The 26478-nt window shown below is 37.9% G+C and overlaps 1 protein-coding gene across 8 annotated transcripts in view; it reads left to right on the forward strand.

Moving 5' to 3' along the window:
• The window catches only part of SLIT2 (slit guidance ligand 2), a 397498-nt gene that overhangs the window by 10385 nt on the left and 360635 nt on the right, over positions 1–26478 (forward strand). For all 8 annotated transcript variants that reach the window (XM_070069592.1, XM_070069594.1, XM_070069595.1 and 5 more), the window contains exon 4: positions 6499–6570. In XM_070069592.1, coding sequence (XP_069925693.1) covers positions 6499–6570 — 72 coding nt within the window. The remainder of the gene's footprint in view (positions 1–6498; positions 6571–26478) is intronic.

Raw genomic sequence — 26478 nt, forward strand, 5'->3', positions numbered from 1 at the left:
TTTTTTATAATATTCTCCGTTGGTGCTTGGTGTCCCAGGAACACCAGGCAACATGCCTTCCAACCAACTTCTCTTCCCCCTTTGAAAATCAGAAACATTAGATAAGAGCGGCATCAGAAAACGTTGATTCCAATTCCACTGTGAAATCTTTTTTATTAAAAGACTTATTTATTTATTTGAAGGAAAGGGATGGTGGGGGGAGAGGATGAGAGAGAGAGGAGGAGATCTTTCTGCCATCTGCTGGTTCACTTCCCAGCTGTCCACAATAGCCAGGTCTGGCTCTGGCCTAAGCCAGGAGGTAATATCTGCTGCCTTCCCAGGTAAGTTAACAGGAAGCTACATTGGAAGCAGAGTGGCTACAGCTGGAACTGGCATTCTGGTATGGGATTCCAGCATTGTAAACAGTTGCTTAATTGGATGCGCCACCACGCCCCCTCTCCCCAACCTTCCTTGAGGCACTGATCACATCCCTTCATCTTTCAAAATTACAATGTTCTCATCTTTAAAACAGGAATTATTGGGGTTGGCGCTGTGGTGTAGTGTGCTAACCTGTCCCCTGCAACACTGACAGCCCATATGGGCACCTGCTAACATGGAAAGCAGTGGAGGATGGCCCAAGTACTTGGGCCCCCAGACCCACGTGGGACACCCAAAAGAAGCTCTTGCCTTGTGGCTTTGGTCTGGCCCAGCTCCGGCTTTTGTGGCCATTTTGGGGGTGAATCAGTGGATTGAAGATCTCTCTGTAACTCTGCCTTTCAAATAAAATAAATAAATATATCTTTAAAAAAACAAAAGCAGGAATTATTATGTCTTTTTTTAAAAAAGATTTATTTATTTTATTTGAGAGGTAGAGCTATAGACAGAGAGAGGGAGAGAAAGGTCTTGCATCTGCTGCTTCACTCCCCAAATGGCTGTGACCGTGGAGCTGGGCTATTCCAAAGCCAGGAGCCAGGAGTTCTTACAGGTCTCCCACGTTGGTGCAGGATCCCAAGCACTTGGGTCATCTTCCACTGCTTTCCCAGGCTGGATCAGAAGACGAGCAGACAGGACACAAACTGGTGCCATTATGGGATGCTGGCACTGCAGGCTGAGGCTTAGCCCTCTGTGCCACAGTGCCGGCCCCAGGGATTACTATGTTTTATAGTGGCAATATATGAAGTAAGTATGATAAAGGGGATAGTTTTACAAAATGCCTGGCACCCAGCACTTGAAAAATGATTAGGCATTTCAGCAGAGCTCTCTTATTTCTTAAGAGATGAGTTTAGGAATTATTTCATCTTATCTGCTATTGCCTATATATAATAGATATGACTTTTATGAATATATAATTGCTATCACCTTTATTCTGATTTTATTTTTTGAAGAGACTGAAGAAAGTACAGCCCCCCTCATGTTTTGTTTCAGAGTATTTCTGATAATCTCTGTGGATATGTGTGGAAATACCAAGAAATAATGGCCCCAAAGAGGAAGGAGCATTTTTATTAATGAGTTGACCTCTCTGGCATGGGATAGGATGAAATTTTCATTGGGAACACACTGAAAACACAATCTTTATTCATGTACTACAAGATAAATGATCACATATTTGCTTTAGAAATGGTAGACTTGGAGCTGATGATTGATTCAGCAGTCAGGTCACCACTTGGGATGCCCACATCCCATCAAAGAGTGCCAGGTGCGAGGCTGGGTTCCTCTACTTCTGATCCAGCTTCCTGCCAGTGAACATCCTGGGAGGTGGCAGGTGATGGTTCAAGTGTGTGAGTCTTGTAACCCACATGGAAGACCTGGCTGGAATTCCCAGGCTCTTAGTTTCTACCCCTGACTGATGACTTTTTTTTTTTTAAGATTTATTTATTTATTTGAAAGAGTTACACAGAGAGAGGAGAGGCAGAGAGAGAGAGAGAGAGAGAGAGAGAGATCTTACATCCAATGGTTCACTCTCCAATTGGCTGCAATGGCCAGAGCTGTGCCAATCTGAAGCAGGGAGCCAGGAGCTTCTTCTGGGTCTCCCATGTGGGTGCAGGGGCCCAAGGACTTGGACCATCTTCTGTTGCTTTCCCAGGCCATAGCAGAGAGAGCTGGATCGGAAGTGGAGCAGCCGGGTCTCAAACCGGCGCTCATATGGGATGCCAGTGCTTCAGGCCAGGGTATTAACCTGCTAAGCCATAGCCCCGGCCCCGTGATAGGCTTTTTAAGGCAACATTTATTGAAAGCTTTTCAAACCAAGCATATGGCTAAAATACCTTATATTTACAATGACATAGAAATATGAAGTATCCATTTTTCACTGGCTTTGATAAAAATGTTTTCAATTTATATTTTGAATTGAACAGAAGGTTGTAAATATTAATTGAATTGAGGTGAGAGTGGAAAAAGATAAGAGACTGTAACCTCTACCAAAGGACAAGAGTCACAGGAGCAGCTGGCAGATAATAATTTAAAACAATGCTTGTCAATAATGCTCAGGCTGCCCTTTGAATTGAGGTTGTTTAGAATCAGCATTTCAGAGGCCAGTGGTGTTCAATACAACACAGAAGATCACTCATCCCTCTGAAAGTCATGCTCAAGAATTAGCTGGTATTGTGGAAAAATTAACAGGGATCTCTTTTCATCTTTGCCCCAAGAAAATGATATTTTAAACATATACACTACCCACTGTTCTGAAACAATAAATTAGTACCCAGTGAATTCTTGAACAGATCTGGGATTGTGTGGCCAGATTTCATCTAGGGTGATGACACAGGAGCTAGGTGTCATTATACCTCTGTTATCTCTCGACACAGTTGAGTGTCCTTGTTCTGAACAATGCGCAATTGACTTACCTGGTCTGTTTGATAGAGCTAATTTATGTTGGTCCCCATAAGTCATCCTCTGTGGTTTATAAATTCACTCAATACTATTTTCCTATTATGGGACCATCACATTTTAACTTCAGCTCCTTCACATTAGACCGCCTATTATGCCGGTACAAGTCTTATCTTCAAGCCACTAAGTGATTTTTTTTTTCCTGGCATTAGGAACAAGATTGCTTTTTCTGTGGCTCTATTCAGTAATTGTTATGCACCTTAATAATCTTTAAAGTAACTATAAATTTTATAAAGTATTCTTCAATTTAAAGTTTCAATTTTTGGTTATTGTACTAGAATATATCCTTAAAAAGTTTTTCATTATTGGATACTTCGGAAGAATTTCTTTTTATTTTAATGTCTGTATGTCCATTTAACCTTAGTACTGATGGGAGAAAGAACAGTAGCCAAAAGTGTTTTATACTTTAAAAGGAAAAACAGCAATTTTTACTGTTTCATTTTATTTACTTATTTTGCTGTACATATTGCCATATCACCAACTGTTATCTGTATTCTTTGGTGTGATACTACCTTTGTTTTATGCTTGCACAGAAATGTATTTTGGTTTGTTTAGACATTAAGATCATAATAACTTTCCTGAAAGTGACAAACCACTTGAATTCAGAGAAAAATGTCCATGTATTTTTCTTTTCCTTTTGGTATTTTAAATAAGTGTTTGCAACACCAACCCAGTTTTCTCCTTAAATTAAACTTGATGTTTTATTTTCAGGTGACTAATTCATACATATGTATGAAGTGAACTACATAAAACTTTTTTTTTTTCAAGGAAAGAAGGGTAAAAAGGAAGGTTTCAGAATTATACCATTTTGAATTATTGTTGCAAGTGTTTAGACTTTGTTTATTTGAGAGAGCTGATTCAGACGGTCTGCTCTGGGCTCCTGCCACCTGCATCCAAGTCCTAGCTGTCTTTGAGCTGAATGGGTGTCCCCAGAAACGCAGAGAGAATTGCTCTGCCTCTTGGAGATGTTGTTAATAGCAGATGACTCCGATAAAGCTTTCAGAACAGTGACCATCACATAGGAAGCTTAATCTGTTAGCTATTACCTGTGGAGGGAATGTGAAAACGGTAATAATAATGTAAAAGATAATGATGGCACCAATTTGAGATACTTCTTTTCTCACCATATATGAAATTACACTTTTGTAGGACCCTTACTATGATAGCTAGTGGCAGCTCTAAATCACTTATATGTTTGAACTAGTTTAAAAATACTGAATTCTTTGTAGCTTCTTGGTGATGTTGAAGTTGTATGGGGTAGGGGTTGAAGGCAAGGAGGTTGTTGGAAGGGGAAGAATGTAGCTGCTGTCTTAGGCACATGAAAGCTGGTTTGATGGTGAGCCTCTCATTGGCTAGAGTGTGGCATATAACCTAAGAGAAGTAAGTTCTGGCATGTACCGGGTCACTGATAAATTATATCAAAAATGCAACGAGATCATTCTCTTCCTATGCAACATTTCCGAAGAATCTACTAAGTGTTAGGGAAGGCTAGGAAATGCTGAGTGAGAGCAGACTGCTCTCTTTGCCTTTTGATGGGGTCTAAAAGCTGGGTGCCAGAGAAGAAGAGAGGGAATACCAAAACCTGGGCTTCCTGCTTGAGCTCACACCCTAGCGGGAAAGACATCAGTACATGAATAAACACAATTCAGGGTAAGAGACCTTCAAATGCTGTGGCGACACAACCAAGTGAGGTCGTAACCGTGTAGGACTACCTGGAGAAGGTTCAGAGAGGATGTTAAGTGGCATTGGAGAAAAGGGAGCGGCTGCATACAGACCCTGCCTCCACAGGGCTGAGCCCCTGAAGGAGTGTGCCTGTTGTGACTGGAGCACCGCAGATGAGGAGTGTTATTCTGATGGTTTGGACCAGATTATGGAAGCCCTATTTCTGCTGTTTTAGAAATTGAAATGGGATCTTTGGACAGTGGGGGTCCTTCCAGAAGTTGTTGCTTTTCTAGGAAAATTGTCTTGTGAATACGTTTAGGCTACCTTTTTGAGAGAGAAATATAACCAAGTCATAATTAAACTTATTTTATTGAAATAGCTTAATAGGTGACTCTGGAAGTTACTCCTTCCTCAGAATCATGCTCAGCAGAGAACAAATTAATAAACTTTTGGTTTTGCTTTAAATCTAATCTTCTTAAGTATTGTGTTCATAAAAATTAATGTCAGTGGGAAGTAAATTTGCCCTTCCACCAGTAATTTTACTATTTGCCCCCATTTTGTCTTGGCATAAATTTTTACTAGTGTACGTTTTATTAAGTGCTGAGAATGTTTTGTAGTTCCCAGTTTTTTGTAGTGGGAGTTTATGTAGTGAAAGTATGGTTACCATCACCACCCTGTGTGTTTGAAGATTTGGAGGAAATTCTGAGTTCAGTTGCTCCAGTTTCTCACCTAATATAGGATTTCCTTTTATTACATCCTTTGCAGGAAAAAACAATCCCGTAGCCTCTGCCAGAACACAGAGTTGAAAGTTTTCTCAAGGCAGATCATTCTATTTGTTAATATTTCTAAGTCTTACAATGGTTTTCCTTTTTTATCTACTTTCTTGGAATTTGCAGTCACTGGTCCTGTTTCTGTCCTGTAGATGCTAAATGAGTACCGTTCTGCTTCTAACTGATGACCCTTTAAATACATCTAGGCTAATACAGTCTCTTTTCCTGTCCCTTCACATTTGTCTTCAAGACTTAACAAATAGCTCTGGTTTCGTCAGGGTGACATGAATTCTTGGATTTGTTTTTGCTCCTTGAGAGCTAAACCATCATTTGTGTGCAATTTACATCAGCTTGTCATTATTTTATTTAGATTGAGAAAAGCAGATACATAGACAAATTATTTTTAATTGTTAAATTCTACACTTATGACAGATGGTTTAGGCCTATTAGAATATCGGAATAAGATTTTTTCCCCCATTCTTTATTTCATGGTCCAAAAGAACTTTGTTACATAACATCAGGGCTTCAATTGAGTTAGAGTTGCGATCAAGATCTTCTCTAAGACATTGGGAACATTCCAGTATCACCTAAACGTTTGAAAACATTTAAACCATTTTTGACACTGCTCATTGTACCTCTGAACCTCAAATTCAGTTAAGAGTTGAGGGCTGTGGTTTGAAGTTTGAACTCTGTTGACTTTCTCCTGATTTTTGCTTGTAGGGACAAATCATGTGATACTTTCTCACATTTTCCCCCCATCTAAATGAAAATGTAGCAGAATTGAAATTTCTATTTCCCTACAATGCTTTGCCTAGAAATTTAGGCCATTTGGGAAGTATGAATTTTTTTAAGGTACTAGTGACTGTGGTCTTTTCTGTTGCTTGTTAAAGTTGGCTGTCAGACTTGAGTGAGCTTCATGAAATCTTTTATCGTTGTGTATATTCTGGTTGACTGATGCAGCACAGAATTTGAGTTTAAAGTGTAGGCTCCAGTAATCATCTGAGTAAGCATAATAGAAAATTGCTTTAAAGAGTCATGCAACAAAAGGTGTAACCATGTTTTGATTTGCAATGCTTGAGTTCTTTTCAATGTCATTTCATTCTTCCCTGAAATACAGGATGAGGCATAACACTACCAAATCACAGTCTCATTGTTGTGTATTTTCTGTGTAACATAAGCTTTGTTTTTGTTTTCTCAAAAGGCGTTTAAACAAAAATCACCTTCAGCTGTTTCCTGAGTTGCTGTTTCTTGGGACTGCGAAGTTATACAGGCTGTAAGTAGATGCAAACAGTTATTGTTGCTTTGGGTAGTCCTCGTGCTTTATTAAGTGTGTTTTGGATCTATTTCCTTGTGTGTTCCTGGAATGTACTCACCAACAGATTAATGGATTAAAGCTTTGCTTTTTTGTTGTTGTTCCTTAAGGAAATTTATGATTGGTTTTCCAGTGGTTCATTTTTTTTTTTTTTTTACTGTGCTCAGTGGCTTATGTATGTGTTATTATAATCGTATTATTTTAGCTTACTTTTTCTGATTACCCAGTGATGGTGAAGTGTGCGTACTTTCTGGAAATGTAAGTTCTGAGAGGAAAGTTGCTACTGTGCTTCCTTTCAAGAGGAAGCTGGCATGGTTTCTTCTACAGTTGTGGTTCTTAATGTCAGCTTTTTGGTATTGTTTCTGTACTCTAGTAGTAGTGTTTATTAGTCTGAAAATATTATTATAAGGTATTTAAAGAGAGCAGTAAATCTCTTAAGTGTTTCTTTTAAAGCCAGAATTCCAAATTCCACAATATGTGTGTCCGTAAGGCAAGGTTTTCGTATCAGTTATGTCATAGACTGTTAAAGGGAAGTGGTTCTTTAAAGGAGCATACTGTGGGTATTAGGAAGAAACAGTTTTTCCTCCCTGGAATGCTTGTGCGCTGACCTAATGTATAATAGTGAAAACACATTTGAAAGCTTTTAAAATTAGATTTTCAGCCACATGAATGATTTTGTGCAGATGGAAGATAAACTACAAAGTGTTGGAAAAATAAACAGCAATGATTATTGATGTTCACGCATGTTGGGAAAAAAAGTCCTGGGATATACAAACTGCTTCGAGTGGCCCCACCTGGACGGTGGGGATGTCCCGTATGGCAGTGTTTGTAGAGAAAGTGAGCATATTGCTTTTTTTTTTTTTTTTTTTTTGCCCCAAACTTGACTTTATATCCAAGGTTTTGCAACCTACTAGTTCAACAATGTGGTCATCAATTCCAGAAGTAAGAGGACTGTTCCCAACACCTTCCCCCATGGTAATCATGGTCTCCCTTAGGTCCCCTAGTGTCTCCACTTGCTGCAGGGAGAACTTGCCCAGCTGACATGCCAGACCAACTCTCTAGAGTCTGACTCTGACATTGTTCCTCTGAGGATAGCCAAAGCCGCTGGCAGGATTTCTCCTCTTCTTTGTGTCCCCTGCTGTTTAATTGGCCCAATTTAAGGAAATTTTTAAAAAATCAAATAAAGAAACCTTGGACAGGCTTTTTAATAAAAAATTCTTTAGGGACTACTTTTACTGAGGAAGTAGGGAGCAGGCTACTATAAAGACTCTGTATATGTATATCAGTTGATATTTCTATTTAAATATTTGTGCTTAGTTTCCAAGAAGGGCTGTGAGGATAATTTCAGTAGTATTCTACTTTCTGCTTTAAATATTGTCATTGAAGGAGATTTTAAAGAATTGACTTCAAGACTAGTGTATAGTGAGTTCAGTGAAACTACTGTGCACTGTGCACATAAAAACAGTTAACACTCGAGGAAACTATTTTGAATATTATAAAAATAAAATTTGAAAGGGATGACTGTTCTCTTGACTGAACATTATTAAGCCAAAAAGGGAAAATGTAGGAAGTAATCTCAACACTATCTAAGAAACGAGAATGTTTGATGTTTATTCTAAACGTATTTGGATTAGTCTCTCCAATTTCAGATGGTGTAATCTGTTGCAGAATTCCCCACCTACAAACTATATTTTGTTAGACATTTTGCCCTCATTGACAGTACCAGATAGTGGGTAAAAATATTTTTTCATATATTTTGTTATTTTAAAACTTTATGGAACTTCTATATGAAAGAAAGGGATGACATTTTTGAGTGAATCAAAGAATTTTAACTTGTGAAAGTATAAGATGACACTTTCTACTTAATTTAGGCATGTGAAAAATTAGGACAATGGGTAGTTAGAAAATGCATTCAGCCCTTTTATGTGCCTGTTGGGATCAAAGGATTTTCCCTGTGATGTAATAAAAGCTAAAGTTAGGTTTGTTAGGTAGAACTGGTTATAAGAAAGACATGGCAATTTTGATATTCCTGGAGTTACAGCTTGATAGCTTACTGTTTATTATTGTCCCTCTTTGCTTTGGGTTTGACACTTCATATAGACAGTCAATGCATACAGAAACTTAGGGTATGTATCTGCATCCTCAACTCAGGAGTCTTCTTTTGAGTTGAGGAACTGTTGCCTCCTCTAAATTATACTTTAATGAATTGTTAACAATAATTGTTCTCTTGAAAAGATAAGTTATAAGCTTCATGTAACCACTTTTCTGTGATGGTGATTTTTAAATTAAATAGCTGTCATCTAGCATCTTTAATAACCAAAATAATCAGTTTGTGATGTTGACTATGGACAGCAAGGGTATAGGTTCAAATTTTGTTAATATGGTACAGTGCCTAGTAGCTTACCTGAAAAAATATTCTGAGGGGAAGGAAAACTGTTTGCAAATTTACATGCAAAAGAGGCCTTTAAAATTCCCATTTAAAAAGTGTCTTTTTTTGCACAATAGTGATAGATGACAGAAGATAACAAGAAGAAAGTATTAGGATAAGAAAGTAATTGACTGGTTATTGATTACATACTAACAGCTTGATAGTTGCTCTATTATATGGTGTAGGAGGGCCTCACATATCTAGAAATCAAGAAAAATGAATTTAGAATTTATTTTTTCTTTTTAAATAGTAGAATACTAATATTTCAATTATTTCTTTTCTTACATATTGTAGCTTTCACAGCTACTTAACTGTATGTTTCTCTGATATATCACCAATGAAAGTTTACCAGCTTAAAATGCAGTTCATACATTATTTTACTTTTAGCATCATTTGCTTAGATTAAAGCCAGCCTGGTGTACTAGATATCGCACAGATATTCTTTGCATGTTTGTGATGAATAATCACCATTTGACTCTTGGCTGAAAGTGAGATGCCAGTGGAAGAAGCACACATGCTTTCTGTGGACTCCAAATGCAATATAAAAGAAAAGGAGGGTACACTGTATATGAATTATGATTCGACACGGTTGGTTGCTGCTAGCAGCCAAATATGCTTTTCCTTTGCTGTCTGCTCCAATTTCTCTTTGGACGGGTTGAGAGAGCACTACATGTTCAGGTCAAGATGTTTGCTCAGAAATAGTAGTACAGTTGCAGCTGTGTTTGTTGGAGCAGGAGACTAGTTTAAATAGCATTACCATTTATCCAGTCCATTAACAGAACTCTGTAAAATAATACCAACTCTGCGTAAACTACAGGACAGTGTAATAAAATTACAAGCACTTGTTGACAGATGGGAAGTGTAAGTAAAGGAAAAGGCCATAGGTTGGAGGTTAAAAGAGACAGCACATGGGTCTCTTAACTTACATACAGAGACTACATCCTCCTTTGCTTCTCCTCTAAAACCAAGGTTGCATTTTTAATATCAATCTACAAGTGGAGAAAACGATTTTCAGAGAAATCTGGATTTGTTTAAGACAGAAATTGCAGGGAGTTTTGAAATGGTTGACTATGATTAATTGAAATCCGTGAGTGGCATACACAAATCTCCCCTGTAAGTGTAACCTTAAAGTAGACTTGCAAGTGTGTGATTCACAGTTTCTGAGTTGAGTTTGCACGAGCTAATCCAGGCTCATTAGAGAAGAATTTCATCGATAGTATTGTGGTTACTCCTTTGGTTATAAATATTTGTTTTGTGGTTTTCAGTTTGTTTCTTTGAGCATTATGATATTTACCCAGACCTCTAGCATAAGCTTGAATAACCAAAGCCCTTCACAGAAACTCATTTTTCACTCATATCTACCAGACCAAAACCAACCAACCAAACCAATAAAAATACATCCGGTATGTCCCAGTGACTCATTTTATTTCTTTGAATGAATGAAACCCTTTAATTTCTGGTTCAGAAGTGGTATTTTTTATTTCCAATGAACTTCTGGCCCACTAAATTCACTAAATTATGTAGTATTAATCACAGATTAAAGTGTTAAAGCCATGCATTGTTTTTATGGCGTAGTGCATACTTACCTGGGGTAGATAGATTTTAATTGCTTAAATTGACTTGTCAGGCCACAACTCATTTGCAGGATCTAGATTCTCAAAATTGTTTTTTATAGCTCTAATATTTAGAGTCTTTAAAAGAGGAAGACATATTTTGTTCTTTTAAAATAAAAATTAACTTGCTGAGCATAAAAAAAGATAGTTAAGTGTCTTTATTTTCCTTTTCACACTTCCATAGCAGGAGCCTTAGTTTTTTGTTTTTAATGGTTTTGAGCATAAAACATGTTTGTTGTAAAAATGGTTGGAAATATCAGAAAAATAGGAAAGAGAAAGTAGGAATTCATTATCTCACAACCAGGTATAACCACTATTACACTTGTGAGTTATTATCATCATAGTTTTATTTTTATGACTATGCACATGAATGTTGCTTATATATGTGTTATGAAAACATTTTTTGAACATCCCCAGGGTCTAGTGTAAGGCTTGACCTTTAGAAGCTCTAAGTGTTTGATGTAATGAATTAAATCTGTGACAGGTTCTGGGTTTGCAGCTTGAATGAGCAAATAGCAACTCTGAGAGGGCGTTATGAATAATAGAGAGGCAAGTTAGAGATGAGGGGTAACTCGGCTAATTAAATGTGTGATCCCTATAGGTGTTGTAAACACTGAAGTATTTTGGTCGGTAGACATAGCTCAATCAAAGGGATCCATTTTTCCACCTAATCAAAATATAGCAGCAGTATGATGCTACGTTAATATAAATGAGCCCCCTAGTCCTTGGATGTCAGTGTAGTCTGCTAGGATTCTTGTAGTCAACATGAAAGCAGAATACAACAGTGGAGCCCATGTAAAAATTCCTCTTGAATTAATTTCCGCCAGGTCTGATTAGAGTGTGGGCTACTAGAGGTGTCAGGTGCTGTGGCTTTTTGCTTCGTTTTACTCTTGGCCTGGTTGGCCCCTGCCACAATAAATCCTGCAGTGGTTGTGCAGGAATTGCAGGTTGCAGTTGCTACGGTTACCGTTGTCCAGCCGGATCGACATCATTACTCATCTAGTGAGCTGCCGTGATAGCTACCGCTGATTCCTGTTGCTGAGACGGCTGAAGAGCTTCGTGTGCTGAAGAGCAAAGTTCTTCAGAAGGTGGCGAGTCTGTCTTGCAGTGTAATGGAGGCAGGCGCTGTATTGTGTACTGGTGCTTTGCGAAGGGGACAGACTGACTCTTCACTGTTGAAAACAAAGAACCGGGAAGAGAGAGAAAACTTGAAGAAGTGCTACCTTTCAGTGACTGAGATGCCAAGTCCTGTGTATTTACTAACGATTGGGCCTGAGGGAACGGGCTTGGGCAAGTGAAAATGGAGGAGGATTTAATTTAAAATGATTTCCACTATAAATTCTAGATGTTTGTTTTTCTGTAGGAAGACCGAAAACTTGATCCACAGATGTCAGTACACATTGCAGAGTAGCCTTTACCACTCGCCATGGAAAACGTGTGCCAACCATTGAATAGCAACCTGATTTTAAGTTTGTTTTTAAAGTCAGCATGTGATCTTATGACTTAGAAGTTATAAATCCGATGAAGATTAAGATTATATTTGAGATTTTGCCAGGCTTGGTGTTGGTGGTTTTTACTTCAAAAGATCACTAGTAGAAAGCCTGTCAGTGGAGAAAGTTTAAAAAAAAAAAATGGCAGGTTTCTGTAGTTGACAACCCCATAGACTCTATGAAACTTACAGCACAGTTCAAACAATAGGAAGCCACGTGTAAGAAGGTCTTTCTACTCAGTGTAATCAAATAGCTGCTTTCCCAAACATCAGTGATTTTATCCCAACCAACGAGTACTCAGAGTGTGCCAGCTTGGATTTGGAGAATACTGAGGTGGCACTGAGGGTAGAAACTGATGTAATCCTTGGCCCCACATCATATATGGTATTTGTGGGCCTCACCTATTGCTAACACCTGACCTATAATATATAAATTCAAGCCCAAAGAGTTGTCTTGAGTGTGTTCCTGTTTTCTGAAATGTGCATTTAAGCACGTGGTTTTCATGTCAAAAATAGAAAAAGACAGCATTGTGTACACATCATCAGGTAATGTTTTACAGTTTGACTAAATTATGAAATAGTAACTGCAATTTCATAGTTATAATTTGAGGACTGAAGATTTACATAAATATTATTTCTAGGAATAAGTGTTGAAAGGGTTTTAGTTACATGAGGACGCTTCAAAAAATTCATGGAAAACAAATTTAAAAGGTAAGTTTATCTTGGCACAAGAAATTTTTGAAATCTATGCATTAGTTTTTTTCAAAATACGCATTTTCCATGAACTTTTTGAAGACCCCATATATTTAAGTAATTTGTATGCATTCATGTTTTTACATTATGTTTTAAGACGGTGAAATCAATTTAATTTATATCATCAGAGAATTGATGTAAAATAGTAGTTTCAATGCCTGTTTATCTATTTGTGGTATCTTGAGACTATGTTGACACCTTGAGAGTCATTTTCTTACCTTGAAAATGGGAACAGTCATGTTATTTACCGTCTGCAGCTATCACAAGTCATAATTTAGATTCTTCCTTCAGAGAGTATTGTCAGCTTCTACATATGTGAGACATGATATTTGTGTGAGTATCCTCTCATTGCAAAGGAGTGAAAAAAAGTCACTCAAATGTCCTTGCGACATGTCCCCAGTCAGCAGGATTCTAGATTTTGACGCACCCTGTGCCCATGCTCCTCAGTGTGATCACACATGAATATGGGGAGCCACAAAAATCACGCCACAAACTGACATACGATGTATATTTGTGCCGTTGTATTTCTCTTGAGTTGGCCACAGAAGGAACATCATGGCCAGGATATTCTGAATGAGAGCTCTTGAAACTCTCTCCGTTGATGATTAATACAGCTGTAAAATTCATATATACAGTGATTTAGGGATTTAAACAGAGACTTGACTCAGGAACTTTTTATATTCATCCACAAATTCAGATGACTGTTTAAATGATGTGTTCTTCTGAATGGAAAAATGAAGGAAAAAGACTAATTAGATAATGCTGACTCAAACTTCAGGTAAACTATTCTGAAAGTTCAGATTTACATAAGTTGCTAAAGAGTATTTGTATTTCTTGTGAAAAGTCTGTTTTTAAAGCAATGTAAGATAGTACATTTGATCCGTGGACTATAAGCTGCATATGTAATTATAAGTACATTTTTAGATAAAAAAATTATCTCAATACAGTCGAAATTGCAAAGCTTTTAGCCTCTAACATTTAAACAATATTTCATAATGAAATAAGTTTAAAGCAGAAGTTATTTTTGTTTTGCTCTGTCATTGTTTCCAGTACTTCACATAAGCCCATCAATACTGGAGCTAGATGAATGTGGTATAATGTTCCCTCATTACCTGTTGTTCATAACCAAATTAAGGGCTATCGCTGAGTTCTTTGTGGAGAGTTATTCTTGGAGTATTGTGACACAGTGTCCTATTAGAAACTTTTAGACTGAAGTTAAAAAATAAAATAAACCCTGGAGAAGGAAGCAGTGGTCTGGGGTATAACATAGTGGTGTGAAATGTTATCAAGAGAACATCTGTGCCTCTTGGAACATCCCTCAAACCAATGTTTACAGCTAAATATGGCAACTTGATTTAAGTGTTTGAAAAAAAAAAAAAAAACTTAAGGGAGAAAAAAAAATAAGTCTGGAAACAGAATGAGATAGCTTTGCCCCTTCATGATAGGTTTCTTCTGCTAGTGAAAGATTAAAGCTTGAGGGATGTGAATAGCTGAGAACAGCACAGAGAAAGGTTGATTGCTTCCCCTCCAACAGTTCCAATTGATTGAAAAAAGCCTAATTTAAAGTTTCTGTTTGTTCTATGTCTTAAACCATCAGAATTCTCTTTTAGGAGCAGAGGAATGCTCTGGAGGGAAAAGAATCCAAGGATAAAAAGTCATTGCAAGCCCACAATTGTTCCTAATCCTCACAAAATGCTGGAGAAATTAAATTTATTCTTTATTGCTCAAAGTGTTACCTAGGTCACTGGGCGATGGGAAAATTGGACTGGAAGTCGAGTAGTCGCAAGCTTTGTTTTGTGTCTAGATGCTTAACCTTAGACACGACAAGGCATCTTAGAGTGTTGTGGGAACCTGGTTTAGAGCATTAACACCAAGACTTTTATTACCCTGGATTTATAATAGGCTGTGCTGTCAGGAGATGAAAATGTTGTGTTTACATTTCAATGTTAAATGATCATTTAATTAACACCTAAGAAAAAAAAACTTGTGAAATTCTTAGCAGCTTTTATTGTTGGTTTCCTGGGAGGTTTTAATATCCAAGTTTCATTGAGATTTCTTTTTGTATGTAGAGACACAAAAGACATTATAAACTTTTTAAGGAAGACAAACAGTTTAACCTTGACCCGTTTTTCCTAAAATATTCATTTAAATTACATTTTAAATCTTGTATGCTTATTTAAGAGGTTCTAGGCTAGTATATTAAAAACAATATCTTAATTGAATGCTTTAGTTTTGTGTAAACACTTAATAAAAATATTAGTTAATTTATATTCTGTGAAACATTTGAACCTACCAATTAATTTATCTTAAAAAGTTTACTACATTGGGAATACTAATTATACATATTTTATGTATTTTAAACACCACTGCAGTTTCTATATTTTAAGAATCTGAGTCTTTTCAAAATAGGTGTTCTTGAACAAGCAAATTCTGTAGGAAACAAGCACATTGTTGCTTTATTATTTTCACCATTATTTAATTTGGGAATAATTACTATCTTAATGAAAGAGGATTGTTTACAGACAAAGGAAGAATGATGCCATTAATATGAAAATTCAAATTTGCTTTGGTTACTAAAAGATTCCATGTTACTAAATGTTTTAATTTACTCCTGGTCTTTCATGAGATAGCTCACTGAAAATTAGTGTTCTTGAGACAAAGTGATAACAGGAAAGACATGTGAATTCTTAGCGGCATTTGTGAATCTAGCAACCCTTGAAAGACATTTTTCTAAAGGAACATTACCACTTACATCTGATGTCTTCCCTCTCAGTTTATCTGTACATGAAGCTTTTTAGCTATTTACCAAGTTACTCACTGTTGAAGTAAAATCCTTCTTAATTTTTCTAGAAATAAATATCCCATTATCATGGAGTTTTTCTAAATATGCTATTTTTATTTATACTGAAACAAAAACCTCTTATTGTGTGTTTTTTTTTTTAACTTCAAATACCAAAGGATAAAACCTGGTTTTTGTATTATTTATGGTGAAAGAGTGCAAGGAGGATTGAATGTTATTAAAAATCTCTTAAAAGCTCTCCTATGAACCAAGAATTACATTGTCATTTGCAATCCACTGCCAAGTGTTATGCGGGCACTTTGTGTGGTGTTATATGCTCTCCTTCTATCAAGTTTCAGTTTTCTGCAAAACTTTCCTCATTTTTTTTTTAACCCACAGCTATCTCATTATTCCCCAGTGGCTTCTCTACCCAGCCTCTACTCACAAAAACTCACAAGTAGGAATATTGCTTTACATTTTATCTCCTTTACATAAAAACTTACCTTTGGTCGAGGTATAGGCAAAAGACACAAAATGCCCAGAAGTTGAAAAGCATGAGAGAGAGAGGAGTAGCAAGACCTGGTTATTTAGTGTTCTGGATAGACAGTACATTCCAAATAATATAGTTTATCATAGCAACATCTAGTCCAAGCCAACCAACCAAATGAGGAGGAAAGGGTTGGGAGATGGGCATAAGGAGAGCTAGAGAAACATAAATAGTTTATGAATATTCAAAATGCTTGAAAAATAAATACCTAAGGAAATTTAACTTAAAGTAATAAACTCATTGATTTTATACCAAGAAAGTCAGTGTATGCTCTTGTACTGAGAAAGTCCACATAAAATTCCATACGTTAGTGATCTTGAATCTCTCCCTTTAAATAAAAAAAGGAAGATTCCCATATTTACTTTAGATAAAAATCCCAGGTTTGCCTCTTAAAAATAACTTTCTAGATACAATTATGCAATAATAAACACATATTATAACTTTCTGATGACAGTATTTCGTGTTTTGGAGCTTGAAGATGAGATATGTAAAAACGCTCTGAGGTCCACTCAACAGGAATTAGCTTGGCTCAGATTAGCTTCACTCTTGAATCAGACACTCTGTCATGGCTGGGAATACCCACCCTCATCTAGTTCGCATTACCTCTTCAGCTTTCCTGTTGCTGTCGTAGCACGCATCATGGGCAAGTTGATTTTCCTGTTACTGCCGGGAAATTCCCAGCACGTCTCTGGATTGCTTCCTTGCCTGCTGTTCCAGAAGCAAAGCATCCTCTTAATAATCCTCACCTCCTCTTGCAGTTACCTCTGCAAATTCTTCCATTACACTGCAGTGGTTTCACATGAAGACTTGACTCGGGCTCCCTGGGCTCCAGTCACATCATGTATCGCCCTGGGGATGGCACCCACCCCATGCCTCAGTTTCCCTTTGTGTAAAATGAAGACACCAATAGAATGTCCCTCCTAGGAGATTTGTGTGGAGTAAACTGTTTACTAAATAAATAGGGTATGATATATATATGGAGGTTGGCGTGTATTAAGTGCTACATTGTTTCTGTTTATTTTTATTATTAAATCTGTTACTGTTTCCTGTCTCAGAAAATGTGCTGCCACATATTATTATCTAATTGTAATGTGTGTTAGCATTGCAATGACTCTGCTTGTCATGAACAAAGTTACTTGATTTCTTTGTGAGGATTGTCTTATGAGGTACAAGGGTATTTTGGAAAACTCATGAAAAAATGGAAATAAAAGTTTATTTTAGTGAAAAAAAGATTGAAACCCACCTATAAGATTTTTATAATTCACACTTTTCATGAGATTTTTGAAGATCCTTATATCCAGGATTTCAGTCTTTTTTTTTTTTTTTTTTGCCATTGGAAGAGACTTATCTTTTAAGTCTGTTTTCGACAAACAATTTAAAGTACCAGCAAACAGTACATCAGATAAAAGAGGGACAGTGTCTTTATGTGTTTGCCATAATGTTACCAGAATTCACCATAAAATGTCTGAGTCTGTTGAGATCTTCAAAAATAGTTGAGGGAAGGGAGGAGATTGAAATATATCTAAGATTTGTTCTAGCTCTTTTTCAAAAATTTATAGGGAACTCTTCACCGGACTTGCAAGAATTATAATGGTAGAATTATTTATGGTAATAAACCAGGAATCAGATAATTAGGTTGTGGATGAGTGATTCTGAGATTTTCTCTCTCCCATTAGCACTTAAAAATGAAGGCAGTTTCTTTGCTAGATAAATGTAGCCTGCTTGCATTTTGCACGGCTTTGCTATTAAATGTGGATTGTTTGAAGGCTTAGGTGGAAAAAAAAAGATTAAAGGAGATTTGATGGTTACGCATTATTAAGTGGATATCTTGATACTTGGTAATCCCTCAATGTGAGGTAAGTGGTGTACAACTGAAATAGTTTCAGTAATCACCTGACTCCAGCACTGCTAATGGTAGCATTCAGAATTGAGTTAAAAATCAAACAAAGCAACTCACAAGAGAACAATGGAGTTGGTTGATGAAGGTTTGCATGTTTGTATTTCTGTTATCATCTTTATAGTAGCAGGCTTGAGAGCAGGGACCATCATTTTCTGTAATTTTCCCTAGGAAATGCATTGTGCACCCTGGACAATTAATTTTCCCGACCTTTTGAGGAGAACAGAATGTATGGAACCTGAATACCCTGAAGGCAAATGGAATCTGGCATCCATTTCTAAGAGGCGAGCTGCTTTCTGAGTTGGTGTCGTTTTCTTTCCCTCTCTTTAAGGGGAATGAATTCCACACCTAATGAATAGTTTCAAGGAAAGTTGTTAATCAGGTACTCCAAGTGACCACCCTGGATTCTTCTTTTATTACACAGGAACGTGAGGGAATGAGAAAGTAACATAGTTACATTTGATAAAAGGAAATACCTTTTTCCTCTTCCCACCCACCATGTAATCCTCTGGAATTTAGTTGACACTGGAAATTACTGCAGCAAATAATGTGTTTGAAAAAGCAAAGTTGTATGAACAAGGATAACACTTGTAGCTGTAATAATTATGTTTAAAAAATCACAGAGTATATCAATCATCGTATTTTGGGGCAAGTATTTTTACCTAAAGGGATTGGGAAAGAATTTTTCCTCAATTCTTGTCAATCTCACAATGAAGCATGACACAACAGAAATTATCACTATTTTCAGCATTATATTTTGTTTTATTGTTTTTTTTTTCTGAATACCAGATACCATTCTGTTGCAGTAAAGTGGAAATTCCAGATCAAGTCAGATGAAGAAATCGAACTAACATATCAGAAGGCCAAAATATATAAATATATAAGCTATAAATATAACTGACATGTATTCCAGTGGACAAATGTTATTCTTCAGTCCCTTCCCATTTAGAAAGTGTTCTCTAATTTAAGGACAGAAGAGTGGGAGTGGGCATTTGGCCCAGCTGTTAAGCATGTGATGGTGGGACACCCATGTCCTGTGCTGGAATGCCTATCTGGCATCAATTCCCGGCTTCCACTCTTTCTGACTCCAGCTTCCTTCTGTTGTGGACCTTGTAAGGCATCAGTGATGGCTGAATTATCCGGGTTCCTGTCTCATAAGAGAAGACCTGGATTGAATTTCCACTTTCCAGTTTTCACCCTAGCAGGGCCTGCGCCGGCAAATGGCAGTGTGTGCTCTATGTCTTTCCCTCCCTCTCAAAGTAAGTTTTGAAGAATTAAGGAGAGAATGGTTTAATGCAATAACAACAGAATCCAAATTTTCTTTATTTTCTAAATTAAGTTACCTGGATTGAAAAGCACTGTTTACTTCTAGATGAACATGTTTTGATAGAGGGTTAGTTATTTTCAAGTAAGTGTTACACCCACACTTATCAGTGTGATAGCTATTACAAGATACTTCAGATGTATTTTTGTAAGATGATTCAGTTTTAGAATTTGTAGTTCTTCTCTCCAGTTCTCAAGTATGTATTCTAATACCTTGCATTTGTTGCTATACTAATGTCATATTGTATTCTGTTTCAAACAACTGATTCCTAAAGTGTGCTCTCCAGTGATCCAAGAGAAAAGTGTTCTGTGATCAGATGTGTTATGAAATAATAAATTTCATATCCCCTGTGGTGACTAGAGTGTACACTCATGCATTGCTCTCCAAGGCACACTACAATAAAGAAATCTGTTTAACTTTTAAAAATATTTCTCAGTTATTTAACCATACAGATCCACTCTTTCTTCACTTCCCCGGTTTATTTCAGGTAATCCAGATAACAAGAACAGCTTTTGGTTGTGAAGAATAATGACTTTTTTATTCTGATTAATATTTTTAAAATAAAGGCTATTTTAGACATAGGTGGTTAATATATATTGTCATTTTTGTACCAGTATGGTCAGACATATGACTTTTTAAATGTATTCAGCTGATGATTCTGTTCCTCTCTACTACATTTGAACGTGGTCTTTTCATTCTGTTGTTACCTTAAAGGGTAGAGAAATTTAGATTTTTTCATAAGAATTTCATTACTCAGCAGCAACATTGCTTTAGGTATTTCTTTATATGTGTATACACACACACACACACACACACACACACGTGTGTGTACTCACAAAGCCAGTCAACTGGGCCTAAACAATGTTAACACTTACAGTTTAAGTCTTTTTCTCTTCTCTGCATCTGCAGCTGGAGCTACTGAGGTCCTTGTGGCATGCCTGCTGGAAAGGGTATTCTGTAGCCACCCAATGTGATATTCATCCTCTGAACTGCAAGAATCTTTCTACAAAGAGGATGTTGGAGCCAAAAGCATATTATGTACAATTTGTAGATCGTGGGTGGAATTGGAATCACGGCAAAGCTTATTTGTTCAATATTTTGTTCTAAGATCCACCTTTCCAACCTTAGATGACAAAATCACTTATATATAAGGTGTTACTCAGAATTAAAAATAAATAAAAGAAAGAATATTGTAAATGTCCAAAGGCAACTTATTAAATACACTCAATCTGTCCATCTCACCACAACATTGGTACTGATTGTTCCTGAAAATTACCATCCTCTTTTAGGGCACCCAGCCTATTGCTTTGACTGCTAATTTTTATTTATATTAAATATTGAAGGGAAATATATCCAAGGTAGCAGAAACATAAAACCAGATTAAGGCTCAAACAAAAATACTTCAAAACCTGATATTAAATGAGCTTCATATAAATAATTAACCTTAAATTCTACTCAGTATTTACAAACACATTTATTCTTTGGGTTTTATTAAGTGACTAAAGATAGTCCATTTGGTAATAGTTTAGGTTGTTTCTGAGTAAAGAAACAGATTCCCCTTTTTCTGACGTCGTTTTATTTTTCATCTCAGACTCCAATCGCATTGTCTCATCCTGTGTATTTTGTTGTCTGTTTCTTCTGATTAAGATAGAATCATTGCAAACATAGATAGTAATAGATTTTACAAGAAATATTGGTTGAATGTGGGCTTTGCAACAGAATGCCAGAGTTTGAATGCTACTTCTGTATTGTTACCAGAATGAAGTGCCTGAGGCAGTCCAACTTTGTGAGGAAAGGTGTTGGTTTTGTCTCATGGTTCTCGAGTGCACACCCTTTTGGTCTGGAATCTGGTGCTGGTGTTCATGCTGCAGATCCTGGGCAGAGAGTATTACGTGGCAAAGGACAGAAGTATACTGCTGGTGGTGTCCATGTGGTTTCTTTTAAAACCACCAGGATTTAATCATGGAGCTCCAATCAAATGATTCAATCCAATCCAACCACCTCCCAAAGGCCCCACATTCAGATGCTATAATTGGATTAAGTTCCTGCCCTCTTAACTTCCATTAACATAAGACTTTGGAGGTCAAACTTGAACTCACGGGCCTTTGGACAACATTCAACATCCAAACCAATGTCCAAACCACGTGTGTCTTGGAGGATGTTACCGATCTCCTCTGCATATTGTCTTCTTTAAGATGAGAGATCCCACAGAATGAAGGGGAAGATCCAGTGATGGGACACATCTGCAGCAGAGTTCAATCAATGTCAGCTGTTCTTCAGTAGTCAAGTAACTCTTGAATTGGTTGAGGAAAAATAATGAAGTATTTATCTTAAAATCACGTGATTCTGGTTTTTTTTGGCCCGAGTTCTCTGGCATCCCACCTGCCTACCACAAGCCTCACTGTGCAGAGTCACAATACTAGCTGTTCTGCCTTCTTTCCCTTTTACTGCTTTTGGAGAGTTCTCCATCATTCCATTCCTGTTCCTTGAATGTTGACATATACCTTAGCATTGTACTAAGGAGGAACTGCTTTGCTTCCTCCGGCAAAGACTGCTGCCTTTCAGAGGGTGCCACCAATCCGGGGACCTGGGACCCCTTCTCTTGTGTTTCTGTGTGATGCCAACTAGACAGCTTCCAATATGCAGATGTAGCATGATTAATCCTTGAACTTCCAGCCTAGGAAATTAAAAACACGCTGCCCTGTCTAAGGCTAGCATATTATAGAAATTGTTTAATTATTAGAATGTGATTATTAGTTTACTAATAAAATGCCCTGCATAGGTTTGTTGCATGCTCCCTGAGGGCTTGGATGTATTCATCTGTACACCAAAGAGCAGGATTCAGATGTTCTGGGCACTCAGGGATTCATAGGCTAAAGCAACAATGCAGGGAGCACAAAGCAACCACTGAATCATGGCAGATGAACTACAGAAAGCAGTTGAAACTTTATCTTTTTGATATCTTTGTCTTTGTTCTTCCTTGATAGTGTTTAAAGAAAACAGCAATCAGTAAATTATTCAATCGATATTTCTAAGTGCGTGTACTTAGGTGTAGCTTTTTATACAAATTTCCTCACTCTGACATGGAATCTTCTATTTATGAGTGTCATTAATTCTTTCCTGGTATTCTTACACATTTGAGTGTGTGTGGGATGGGGGAGAGAGAGAGTGATTGAGATTCTGTTTGGTTTTGTTTGTGTTACAAATAACAATTTTGCTGCAAAATTTCTACAAAATTAAAATTGCTGGGATGGTTGGAAGCAACTGAGGCAGATGGCTGATTCTCCACGTTTTGTGTTCCTGCATCAGTTGCTAAGACCCAGCTTACATCATGTCACATGCTTCCACAGTCCTTTGCCATTCTAGAGCATGTACTTTGGACATTTTTATTAGGCTTTTGTGTTTGGTCACTGTATTAAATCCAGCAATTTATTCCTTTCCACTTAAATTGTCTTTCTTGTACAAGGGGTGGAGAAGAATTCACAGTGCCTGCACATAAAAGGCCATTATCTTATCTTAGCAAATCCAGCCATACAGAGACAGTGAATCATGACAGCTCAGTTGGGAAGTACAAAACTATATCATGGAGGGCCAGAGAGTGGGAGGGAGGCAGCGATGAGGCTTGGACATAGGAAGACCATGAGTTTATCAGCTGCAGCAAAGGTTAGCAACCCTTCACTGAGCCTGATCTCACAGAGCATTTCCCAGGCAGACTGAAGTTTGCATGTAGGATGTGTTCTGCCTGTGATCTTGTCTGCTAGTAGCTGGTAGAAACAACCCAGGAGACTCTATTATTCTTTAGTGAGGCACACACACTGACAATTCGTATGTATTGTTGGGGGCAGCCTGGAGAGCAAATACGAACAAACTTGGGCGCTTTATTCTGAACACAAGCTCATTGCATGAAGAGAATCTTTTCTGATTGGAGGAAGAGGCAGTACAGTGAGAAAGTCAGTGGGAGAGTGCTCTTGATTGTGATCCAGGCGTTCACTCTTCCAAGTGCTTTGCTCATACGGACAGATTTTCTTCTGATCTTCAGCAACATAAAGGAGAACCAAATTATGGATGAGATGACTAAGACCCAGATGGTGTCACATGCCCAGTGGCTGGTGGTATTCAGATACAGTGCTGTTTGGTGTACTTGGGATATTAACTGTTCTGGGAACAAGAGTATCTGTTAAGAAGGTAAATAGACTACACAGGGCAGGATCCTAACATCTGTTTATAATCGTCACTTTGCTTTCTGCTTTGTTAATTGTGCATAAGTGCCTGCACGGAACGTGTTTTCCTCTCTCCCTCTGTCGTGTTGCTGCACTTACCTAAAGTTCAGTGTCGTCTTTGGTCCTTTCCTCTTTCTAAACTCCTACCTTGACCTTCAAGTTTCCCAAATGGCTCCAAGATACTGCTCTTATTTCCTCACGTTTCTCACTCCATCCTGTGTGTTAGAAGTTATGCCAGGAAACTGTTTTCTCATGAGCTTCTAGAAATCTTCTGATAACTTCTTCCACTGCCTTTATCAGGCAAATGTGCATGCGCCTTCTCTTCCATGCAGACCCAACTGATTGCACCCAGGGAAATGTGACCCCATTTCATCAGCCACGGTGCTTTCCATTCGGAGGTCTTGCACTTGAGAGAGCCCAGCACAGAATATCCTTCTTCCCTGGAGCGTTTGTTTCTTCTCCTTTTCTCTCTCAGAATACTTCCCATCCTCTTTTCTGCTGACTTTCTACCTGAGAGACTGCTTTAGTTTATGGTCACCTTGTATCTCAGCCTTTAGGTGGACCTTCTTTCTTGACCAGTTGACTTTAAGCTTGTCTGGAATAAACTCCATTGCTTCCAATAAATTCCACTGCGTCCAGTAAAGTCTATCTACCAGGCTTGTTTGGAGGCCTTCATGGAAGCCTGCTCTCTCTGCAGCTGTGATTCCTCATAGCAATCTCCTGTGCATACCTTAGTTTTATGTAACCATTGTCTTATAATGAACTTGTCCCTTTTTCTCTCCTTTTAGAATTCAAGCTCTTGCTGGCAGGTTTGATGCCTTTTTCATTTTTATTGCTTTCCCCAGCATTTATCCTAAGGATAAGGACATAAGAAAGGCAGGGTAAAAAATTGCTAAATAGACTTGATGCAAGCTTTATTTTTACTTTAACTGCTTTTAAAAAGGCTTGTTTGTTTATTAAAAGTACTTGTCATTCTTTTCTACCTTATCACGTTTCTATCATTGAAATAGGAAACTTCCTTGTGAAATAAAACAAAACTTCAGTGATACTGTGTTTGGTTCTTAAACAGTTCCTGTTTGAAAATACCAGAGCAAATTGAAAAATTTGATACAGTTTCCAGGTAGATAATTTGTGCTGTTGTTGTATTCCATCATGTTTACCATGGGACCATATTATTGTAGTTTATTTTGGAAGTAAGGAAAATGGTGTGTGAATCTGGAAGTATACTGTGGCAGAGAGAGCCAGGTTTCTGTGGGCAGCAAGGAGGAGTTTGAGGTTGAATTTCAGCAGTGTGGTGGGTGGTAAACGCGTTCCAGACCTCCTTACCTGTTAAGCAAAAACACTATGAGGGGGTCTTCAAAAAGTTCATGGAAATGCATATTATGATAAACTGTTCATGTACTTAATTCTTTTGGCACCAAAGTAATCTTATATTTTCTTTTCTAAAACAAAATTGTTATTGGTTCATTGATTTGAGTGGCAAAGTGACAGAGAGAGGGAAAGCAGTGAGGGAGATTTTCCATCCATTGGTTAATTCCCCAAATGCCCACAATAGCTGCAGTTGGGCCAGACCAAAGCCAGGGTCCAAAAACTACATCTTAGTCTTGGGGAGGCAGGGACACAAGTACTTGAGCACTCATCTACTGCTTCCCAGGCACAATATCAGGGAGCTTGATAGGAGGCAGAGTAGCCAGGACTTGAGCTGGTGTTCCAGTATGGGATGCAGGTGTCACAAGCAATAGCTCAACCTCCTTTGCTACAACACTGACCCCTTACACTTACCTTTTTCTTCTGTTTTCCCGTGAACTTTCTGAAATACCAACATACAGCCTTGCTTTTTGAATACTTGCTGTTATAATTTATTGGTCAGAACTTCTTTATCTTTGTCTCATCTATACTCCAGGTTTTCATTTCCAAATTGTTAAATTACGAATCCACATAGATGCCTTATCACCTCATCAGAGAGAAAACTCAGAAGGATATTTCTTTTTAGCATAGCACCTTGCATCTTATAAATTATACGGTCATGCAGTCTCATGTAGTCCTCAAAGAAACTCTGATGTCAGTGCTCTTTATGCTGTTTTTCAGATCTTTTGCCTGCTTTGTCCTCAAAAAATGGGAGCATTATGAGAACAGGGACTGTTGTAGTCTCAGCATCGAGAAGAGTTGGTGCATCACAGGTGGTAGATTGACGGATGGTCACTATTTACCTGACGGATGGTCACTATTTACCGAGAAAGGAAGAGAGGGAGGGAGGAGTTCAATATAAGTGAGGGAGTGTAAGGGTCTCTCTGAGTTTGTGACTTGTGCTTCAATATAAACCTAGGGCCCAAGTTAAGCTGCTGCCTGCAATGTTGTCATCCCATATTGGAACACAGGTTTGAGTCCTAGCTGCTCCATTTCTGAACCCACTTCCTGCTAATGCACCTGGGGAAAGCAGTGATAGATGGCCTAAGTACTTGGGCCCTTCACACCCAGGTGGGAGACCCAGATAGAGTTCGAGGCTCCTGGCTTCTGCCTCCCAACCTGGACTTACACAGTTCCCAGGTTTTGATTGGTTGTTCATATCCACAGGACCTCTGCACGGGCGGAGTCCTTGTTCCAGGGCCCAGAACTGCATAACTTCTTGCTCTCCTTACTCACACTCCCATTGTTGCTTCCCTCCACCCCATCATTGTCTCTCTTGTGTTCCTAGTTTACTGTTCAGATCATTCATATTCCTGTCCAAGCATCACTTCCCCAAGGGAGCCTTCCCTGGTCTTCCAGGTTAAACCACTCTCCTTTACGTGTCTGTGAGACTTCTCCTTTCAGCTGTTTGT

The sequence above is a fragment of the Oryctolagus cuniculus genome, chromosome 2 (assembly GCF_964237555.1).
Source record: "Oryctolagus cuniculus chromosome 2, mOryCun1.1, whole genome shotgun sequence".
Classification (NCBI taxonomy): Eukaryota; Metazoa; Chordata; class Mammalia; order Lagomorpha; family Leporidae; genus Oryctolagus; species Oryctolagus cuniculus.